General features: G+C 44.0%; 1 protein-coding gene across 1 annotated transcript; it reads right to left on the reverse strand.

Moving 5' to 3' along the window:
* Positions 1 to 1398: 1398 nt before the first annotated feature.
* On the reverse strand, positions 1399 to 9921 carry LOC128752865 (histamine H3 receptor). Its single transcript, XM_053854557.1, has 3 exons — positions 9437 to 9921; positions 8869 to 9035; positions 1399 to 5941 (listed from the first exon to the last, which is right to left on the reverse strand). The coding sequence occupies exons 1-3, from the start codon at positions 9672 to 9674 to the stop codon at positions 5087 to 5089; spliced, it is 1260 nt and encodes a 419-aa protein (XP_053710532.1). The 5' UTR covers positions 9675 to 9921; the 3' UTR covers positions 1399 to 5086.

Consider the following 9921-nt stretch of genomic DNA (forward strand, 5'->3'; position numbering starts at 1 on the left):
GCGCCTCATCCGATGGATAACGTGAAGCGCAAGCAGCAAGCCAAGATGACAATGTAGACTTCTGCAGGCGAATACTGGCGGGAACACACTCTCTTAATGGATTCTATCAGCAGTCTCATTACGCACAAATCTACACATATGGCCCCAGGTGAAGATGCTGACAGATGGGAGTGTGATTTACTTCTCAGGATTTATCAGGACTCTAACCTTGCTCCATGTTTCTCAGTCAGCTAGCTCTCTAAATTCAAGTCAGGTGCGCTCCCCGTGCACATTTTGATCCTACATTTTTTACATTTCAGGACAAAGTCCCTCGCAGCACGCCTCAGACCACGACATTATCTTCTAAGATAATTGTTAAGGGGGTAAGGCACACATGGATGTTTGCTACTGCTTTCTACTTGTTGCTATGTTTCTATTTTGTTTTATTACGTCTTGTCATGCAAGTTTTCTGGCTTGGAGGGTGAGCTTCTCACTCTGCGGTGAGGCAGAATCTTGGGTACAATTCACTCTCAACCCAGCGTTTTTCAATCGGTGTGCCGTCAGAAATTATCCAGTTCACCTGATTTGGCACTCTAACACTCGTGGACCATCAAAGTTTGCTTCATGGTTTAAAAGTTGGCTAAAAACTTAATGTGGAACCAAATAAATACGCAGCAAATGTGAAGAGTTGTTATGAAGCTGAGGCAAAGAGTGTTAAAGATGTGTCTGGAAATCCCCCAAACTAGAATAAAATCATGCAAAAGAGATTGTAAGGAAATCACAACAGCTATTTAAAATAAATGAATAAATTCTGATATATTTTTGCCATATTACCCACCCCTCTCTGGAGACAAGTTCCAACAAATACATTTTCTGCAATTGGTTTCTACAAAATAGCATGTAAAAAATAGCCAAGAGTCAGTGGTTATAATTTTTTTTACAAATTAAAAGTGATTTTCTACAGGAGTTTGGACTTCACTGAAGTGTACCATGGTTTAAAAACAGTTGAAAAACACTGATTTTGAATATTACAATGATAGGGCTTGTACCATCTTTGGTCAGGAAGGAGCAAATTCGCTATAAAAGCAGATGATCACTGTATGTGTGGCCCGCTTTAAGAGAGGTGAGATAATTGGGCATTTGCCATCCTTTGGTGAGATGAGGCAAAATTGGGACAAAAACATCCCAATTACCGTTGCATGTGTATCCGGCTTAAGCAAGTCTCACAGCAAGAAGGTAACTCCGGTAAAAGGCAACTCGAATCTCAGCCCTTTTCTTGAGGCACTCGAATGATCTCCCTGTTCTTCACAGGATTCCTCAGGTTTCAGCTCCAACAGTATCTGGTTGGGTGGGTGTGAGTGGATGAAAGAATATTTGAGTTGTTTCTAGATCAGCTGAAAATAAATCTTTATTGTGTCTTATGGTAAATTCAACAACCAGTGTGCTCCATTTCTGGTGAAACAGATGAACAGAAAAACGTCACAAGAGCTTGACAACATCTTAGATACCACAATCTCTCAAGTTACAGTTACACTATCAGTGAATCTGCACAGTGAGATGAAAGATTTGTGTTCATATCTGTCTGCTACTGAACCCACGGCTCACCAGTGGTACAAATGACCAACTCAATGCTCTGTACTTGTACAAACCTTTAAATGTTTCCATAGAGACAATTGAAGTTTATTATTCATATCAGTGAACCACATCAAATAATGAGTCGCATTTCAGATGTTTCACATCACATTTGTCAATATATTGCATACACCATGTTAACATAAGAAAGGGGGCCCAAATTCCATTTTAAAAACCCATTTTCCTGTGTCTTTATAGATTGTCTGAGCTTCGACTAACAGGCTTGGGTAACTAGAGACAGTGAGCATCATGACATATTCATCTGGTGTCGACCAGGCTCATGAATGCGCCTGCACATGTACGCCTTCAACAAGTGGGCATCAACTTGTCCAAGGGCACTGGACCTGCGGCAGGTCTTAAGGCAGGTGTGGGTGGTTACATACACAGGTATTTTCAGATATGGGACAGCTCAAGATTTCTACTGGGAATACTTGTGCCACATCTGAGCACTGAGGACGAAATCTATCATCTTGTCATATATTGAAGGTGACTTGAGGCGATAGAGCAGATGGTTTCGTTAAAGTCACCGCTCCACTTTAGCACAGGTTTAACTCCAAAAAAGTGTTATAGTAGTCAGTCTTCTTTTTTATTCTTCCTTTGGCTACTGACACAGACACAGCCATCGAGCTGAAAACAAAGTCAAGTAAACGGTCTCTTTGAGTAAATACTGCATGTATAGAACACAATAATCTAGTTGGCATAGATATATTTTTGTACAAAACTTGCCCTCACATTATAGTGCTGTACATTTTGAGAATCAACATAAACAACTCTGTAAAATTAAGTGCAAATTCAGCATCGGCAGATGATGTCACGTGCCATTGCCTCACATTTTAAGATAACTGATATAAAACATCACAGATAAAAACAGTTATCAAATACAGCATCATATTCTTTTCAAGCTCTTGAAACTTTAAGAATTACACAATATAATTTGTATTGCTGTGAGATGAAAAGCTTTGAATGTATTTTTGAGGACAAAAGATTTCAAATGCACTGTAATTCTTTTTTTTTCTTTTCTAGAAGCCACGAGAAACAGATCTGCTGGATCAGGAATGACGGCGACGTGAGAGGATATTAAGAATAGCAGAGCAAACAGATGATATTACCTTCTTTTTCAGTGCGGTCATGCAGGCGGACCATTACAAACCGTGCTCGCGTCTCAATGAAACATCTTTAAAATACAGTGACCACATGCTGTTAGCATTTCTTTAACTACTTCTTCTAACCTTCATGCCTACGACTAGCTTTGCTTGATGGTGATATTAAATGGATCTTTTTTCAGTCCAACCCTATTTAAAGCTGGAATTAGCAAGTGAGTGAATCATGACCAACCTCGTCCTGTGCAACAGAACCCTTGTTTCTGACGCTGTTCGTGAGAGTGACGACACCTTTCTAACTATATCAACAAATCTTACTCGCCAACCCCCTCCATTGTCTTTAAAAAAGTACTAATTTCTTTTTTTTTTTATTTGTAAAAACTTGATGATTTTAAGACACTTTGTGAGTTGGGTCGTTGGGATCAATTTTCTTTTCGTATCTCTTATTTTGAACTCGCAATTTACAAAACAGCTTAAACATTTGATAAAAATGCACTCCAAATACAGCTTTGGCTTTGTGATTGAAAGAGATAGCTTGAGCTTAGCCACGGCTATAAGGGGCAACACATATATTTGGAGGCTTTATTTGTCACAGAGTCGAAAGTAGTCCCCCGTAGTGAAGGATGTCTTCGGGCTGAAAGGGGACGCTGATGAAGCCACATCTGAATGCCAAGACGAGTCCAGCTCCTGGCTCCAAGGCTAAAGCTCAGGGGTGGGAAGAGCTGAATCTGGGGGAAGCAGTGCCGGATCAAATCTGTGTACAGAGGGACACTGTTGTCTTCGACTAAATAGGAAGGTGGAAGGGATTCTATGACACGGAAAGTTATTAAAGAGGTGGAGTCTGGGGTCTTGTTCACAAGTGAGGGAAGCATGGACAGCAGGGTTGGTGTGCACCTTCAGTCATGAGGACTCTGCATCAGTGAGTTGAGTTGAAGCCAGAGCTGAGCCATGAGGCAAAGCGACCGATTAACTAGATGGCAAAAGTTATCAGTGACCAAAACTACATGGAGAAGGGACAGAAGCTCCAACAAAATGGAACGTGCAGTGTGAACATTTGAAGGTGATGTACAGATCATTTATTTGTCAAGACTCGTGTCTCGAGGGGTTGTGAATTGGGCCAGCGACATGTATAAAACAAGGAATGACAAAATGGTCTTCCATGGTGGCTCAACAACTGTGTGTGGACTGCAAGAAGCCCAGCGCTGCACTGAATGAGTCAGGTTCACCATCATTGAAAAGCCTGGACTCTTCGTTAGATACAAAGTGGAACAGCTGCTCCTTGCATCAAGAGAAGCCGGTCGAGGTGACTCAGTCTTTTAGCCTCCTGGGCACCTCCTTTTGGAGCATGTGCAACAAGGAAAAGCTATTGAGATGGCATCGCTCAATTGTGCTGGGAACACCTCGATATCCCACTGGAAAAAGACAAAGTGCTGGAGGAGGTTCTGGTTAGAGATAATTCTGGGCTTCTATAATTTGGTCGCTGCCGCAGCGATCTGACCTTGAGCAGAACAATTCACGTGAATATAGTAACACCAATGATGAAAGGGAGAGTTGATCAGTTGAAGGAAATGTTAAACTAATTCATCTGTTCACCAGTTTGAATACCGCTAATAGCATTGATATGGGGGAGCTTAATATGATGATTGAAAATGATGATATGATGATTCAAAACTCTTTTCACTGTTGCAGTGTGCTCATGTCTGAATGGTTTGTCATAGTCATTTAAAACACAGCAGTGATCTCTAAAATCCCATCTTTTCTTTTATGTTTTCCCCACAAAAGATTGTCTTTTTAAATTAAGCATGCACGAAAAAAAGTGTTTACATAATCACTTTTTGTTCAAGGGCTTGTAACACTGTATTACGTAAACGCAGGGTATTATGTTATACAATTAACAAGACTCATTCTGATAATAATGTTCTCTTTGTGATTTTAAACCGCAATAATCAATAGCTTCCCATTGAACTAGATCACTGAAGCATTTAAATATGGCTTAAATAAGTCGGTGGGATCTGAATTACAGCTGTCTGTGAAGCTGAAATCATTTGTATCATCACACTGTTTGATATTACCAGGGCCTAATAAATGAAATGACCATCTCTCATACTACTAGGTTAAAAAGGCGTCTACGTAATACAGTGTTACAGGTGCTTTAGCTAGGTCTGCGCCTAACTCGCCGCAAACTTCTTTAATGTCTTTTAAGGTCCGATGTTTCACTCCTTCGACTCCACACGATATTGCTTCACTCGGAGCGGCTCAATTGTCGCAGGACTTCAATTTTCCTCCTCGTGTTAGATGGAAGAACAGTATGTAGCTTCTTTACATTGGTGGATCATCACTGCATTGGTAAAGCTTGGAAGTGCAAAAGAGATCATCTAACAAGATTGAATCTCAATCTGAGGCTGGACTGATTGTCTCTTAGGACACAGGATCTTGGAGAAAGCCCTTCGAAAGCTGCTGTGACAGAGCGGGTACAGAAACGGGTTGATGGCCGAGTTCAACCACAGAAGCCAGAACGTCATCTCGTACCAGTAGTTGGCCACGCAGGTGCCGCTGCAGGCCGCTCGGATGATCATCAGGAGGGTGTACGGAGCCCAGCAAATGCCAAAAATGCAGACAATAATGGCCAAAGATTTGGCAATCTTCTTATCTCTAGAGAGGCGGGATCCTTGCGCCCGGCGTGCGGTGGCGATTCCGGACGGAGAGGGTTGAAACATGGTGGAGTCCTTCCTGCTCGGGGAGAACTTCTCCCTTTGTATGAATATCTGACTGGTGGCGGGTTCCCCGCTGGAGGAGGGGGACAGTATGTCGTCGTCCTCGATCACTGCGGAGATCGCAGTGGGCTCGCTGGATGACACTTTTCGAGTCTTGACAAAAAACACAGCCAGGCCGGCTCCTTCTTTTCTCTTCTTCTTGCTCTTGTTCTCTACAGGAATCTCCTCAGAACACAGGCCCATCTTGTTCCTCCGGTGGATATTCAAGTAGATGCAGAGGTTGAAGAAGGCCACGGACACAAAGGGAGTAAAAAACTCAAAGGTGGAGGCGCTGAGCAGGAAGTACCAAGTGAAGTAGAACTCAGCGTAGCACTCGTTCGCCGGGACGACACTCCGGCCGACAATGGACTCCCAGAAAATAATGGCGGGGCCGTAGAGGAGGAAGGCCAGCGCCCACACGGCCAACATCTTCAGCACGGCATGGCGGGTCATGTTCCTCTGCGCCCGGTATTTAACCTGCATCACAGCAGAAGAACAGGCTGACTGCCAAAAGAAGTGCACACATGCATCACAATCCAAGAGATTTTCCAACGGACACAGCTGCTCATGCACCAAACGGCTGATACAACAAACTTGCCGCGGAACGCGTCCCTCTCTTCTAAATGAGTCCCTGGCTGTATCGCCAGTGATTCACTGAATAAAACACACTCACAGGGCTCTCATTTCGCCATGTGTCAGTGGAGCCAAAAGGAGAAGAGGAGCGTTGGGCTGAGAGCCACATTCACAGACGCGGCACGTGAACGTGAAAGAGACAGCTGCTTTCGCTTGCCTCATTCTCACCGCACCTCTTCACAGTCTAAACTCTATCATTCCCACAGGACTCCTCTATTTCTCACTCGCCTCTATTATCGGCCCTTTTTTGCCCCGAGCTACTCAGTGACTTGCAGTTATGAAACGATCACGACAGGTTACTTTAATAATATGTGACATTCGTCAGACAGTAAAAAAAAAAACAGCCGAGGTGGTGATTTATTTTCACAGCTGTCCCGCCGCTGTGCAAAGTACATTATAAAATCGTTACTTCATAATGGTTAATTAAAATATGAGGGACGGAGGAAACTATTATTCACATCCTCTCCGTGGGGAAGAGCTTTGCCAGCCTTTTTCCCACTGTTATTAAACAAACATATCTGACTAGCTGCTGGCAAGTCGGTCCACTAGGTGGCTGGTTAATACGGGCTCCAATTCGTGTGGAGTTTACAGCAGATTATGCGTGTAACTTTCTATATATTGGAGACATACCTATCTAAATCAGAGCTTGCCTATTTGGGATGATTTCTCATGGTTTGGCGAAAACACAGGACCAAAATTATACTGACCAGACAGTGGCTGTTTATTTTGGGCAAAGACAAGTCCCAAACAAAAGACATGTGAGCGTGTCTGCCCAAAAATCAGCAGGTTTTCAGGAAAAATATCATCTTGTGATATTTTACAAGGAAGGACGAGCGTAGCTACACATCTCTTTTCAAAAGAGTGGCTCATGGGCCCAAATTCATGTTACAAGTGGAAGCGTTTTACTTTCTGAGCAGAAATTACAGGTCAGCAACGGTTCATAGGGCACGGGGGAAACCCTAGAGAGGTCCATCGCAGGACGCGTTTCGACCGACAATCCTTCTCACACTGACATATGCAGATGATTTTTGGACAACCCAATTACCCTCTGTAGGTTTTTGGACCGTGGGAGTAAACCCGAGTTCCTAGGTAGAACATACACACTCATTGGAGAAGTATTCATTCCAAGACTCCTAATTCCAGACTAAAAGTCCAGCCTTGACAGCCAGGAGACCAGTTTATCTGCTGATCTAAGAGGTTCTAGCTCAGAGCTGGTGTGGATACATTTAAATTGTCATCTTATTTTCTGCTTTCAGGTTGCTTTGCTGTGTAAAGGGAGGGAGGTTCGCTCCTTTCTACCTATATTCCCAGCTTGAAAAACTTGCGTTACACTATCACTTATAAATAATTGGTCAATCTAATATACTGAAGTACAAACTGTGACAAAAGGACATGACGTGAAAGAAAATGGAAGGAAGAGAATGTACAGAATGAAAATAAAAATCATGTGACATCTTTGTACTAGTCCCCGTCATAATGTTGCAAGCATGCGGCTTCAACAACCACCTAAATCTGCAGTACACATGTATAAAATCCTTTCTATTAAAAGCAAACTTTCTGTTGTGACGAGTTAAGCAAAACAAATTTGCGGTTGTGATTGTGAGAGTCGTGGCCAAAAGGGCTTTTTTTTAATCAATGGCTAATGTGAGCCGCTGCAGGGGAAACATGTGAACGCATCATTAACTTGCTACTTTAATCTCTTGATACAACAATAAAGTTGCTGAATGTGATGAATTGATTGTGGCTGAGTAAAAGCCCGTGTTAACAGTCGCCTGCAGCACTACAGTATTTCACTGCCAGTGGACTCACGAGATCTAATCAAAGCCTGAGATATCCAGGAGTTTACTCACTCACTCGAATATAAACCCCCCACTGCTTCTTCACTTTTTGCTCCTCCACCACACACCTATCAAATTTCCACGCCAGCTTTGATGTCGGCCACAGTCAGAAGTGATTCATCCGTGGATGAGGACGGCGGCTGCTGCGGTAGAGAGGACTACCGGCCCGGCCAAGTCCGCTCTTTATAGAAGGTGTAAAACCGCGACAAAAACGTCCACTATAACCTTTTGTTAATCTGACACTGTACATCTGTTGCTTCGTCCGGAGCCTAATTCCTATAGTTTCACAGCCACCTTCTGTCCTCTGTAACAGAATGGAGACATCACTTGAGCATAGTAACATAGTAACTCCACACAGATAGACCCGTGGTGCGACCCAACCCCTCGATTCAGACCGACTCTGTGGTTGTGAGTGCTGAGTTTTTAAATTCACTGCGCTGACATCAGGCTAAATGTGAAGCCTCTTAAGTCAAGTGCATGTGTTGAAGGGGGAACCATTTAATGCACTGGATATGTGTGTTTGAAAATGTATTTTAGACATATGATATGTTTCTCACTAGTCGACAATGACGGCAACACAATTCATGAGCGAGGCCAAAATAAATGTGATCGTGGGCCACGAATGGCCATTCTGAGGCCTGGCTTAAGTGATGAAAGACCACAACGTCTCACTGGAATTGAAATCCAAACAATAATAGCCTCACAATGAATGACTGGAGTTGAGGCGGACACCCGTCTACATGTAAAATGTTGACTCCTCTAATGAAGCACGCCAGGGATATTAAAGCCAGACACCCTCGAGAGTGTAATGTGGTTTTAAATGACTCCTCTCTGGGAAGTGGCGTAGCCCGGGGCGTGACACATTTCAGGATTGACTGTGCTTGTATGCCAATTACGTGTGTGATAATGAGCAACTCCCGGGTCCACGCTTACCGCTCGGGTGACGGACAGGAAGCGGTCGTAACTGATGAGGACGATGTTGAAGACCGAGGCTGTGCAGAGCAGGTAGTCCATGACCAGCCACACCTTGCAGAGACCCTTGCCAAGCATCCACCTGCCAGTCAGGTTGTAGGGGATGTAGACCGGGATGCAGAAGGCACCTACACACACACACACACTGCATTAGAATGAAATCCCCAAATCACACCTCTGCAGAGACAGGACAGAACAAAAGCAGCCTGGGAAGTGAATTTAGGAAAAGAAGGAATAATGTTCCCAGCGAGAAGAAAAGGTCAAATTCAATTAATAAGGACGTAATGGAGGCGCGGGGAAAAAAAATTAAGAACATCCAGGTACATTTTAAAGGGAGTGTCTTACGTCAAATTGACCTTTAAATCCTCCTTATCGCTCACTCCGCGCAAGTGACACATCAAAGGTTGGTTTTTGGGTCATAATTGAAATGAGTCTGTGCCGAGCAGAAGCAGCAATTGGGGGCTTTTCCTAGGCACGTGAGAACAAAAGACTTGATTTGGGCAGACTGAGACACAAAGAGCCAACTCACCCACGAGGAAATCAGATATAGCCAGATTCAAAAAGAAGTAGTTGCTTTGAGTTCTCAGGGTTTTATCCACAATGAAAGCCATGATGACCAGCGCGTTCCCCGCCACCACGACCACCACCAGCGTCACCATCAGCACCGACAGGATCACCACCATGTAGCCCGGGAAGACAGTCCCAACCCCGGGCGCTGCGGGAGTCAAGTTGCTGCTGGAGTTGCCCTCCACAATGTGCGCGCCCATGGCTAAATGAACTCCGAATTCATAGCAGAGGTTTTTGCATCGCACGCGTAAAAACGCAGAGCAAGTTGAACTGCGCTTCCTGGCGATCCGTGCCACATGACGGGAGACAAGTGGGCGAATGAAGACACTTTCCCAAACTGTTCCAGGTTCGATCCCCAGAGCGCGTCAGTGGTGAGGAGGAACATAAGTCTGCGTGGAAGCTTCATTTATTGGCAGGAGGTCGGCGGAGACGTGCTCCACCGTGGGC

This window comes from Synchiropus splendidus, chromosome 1, assembly GCF_027744825.2.
Source record: "Synchiropus splendidus isolate RoL2022-P1 chromosome 1, RoL_Sspl_1.0, whole genome shotgun sequence".
In the NCBI taxonomy this organism is placed as follows: domain Eukaryota; kingdom Metazoa; phylum Chordata; class Actinopteri; order Syngnathiformes; family Callionymidae; genus Synchiropus; species Synchiropus splendidus.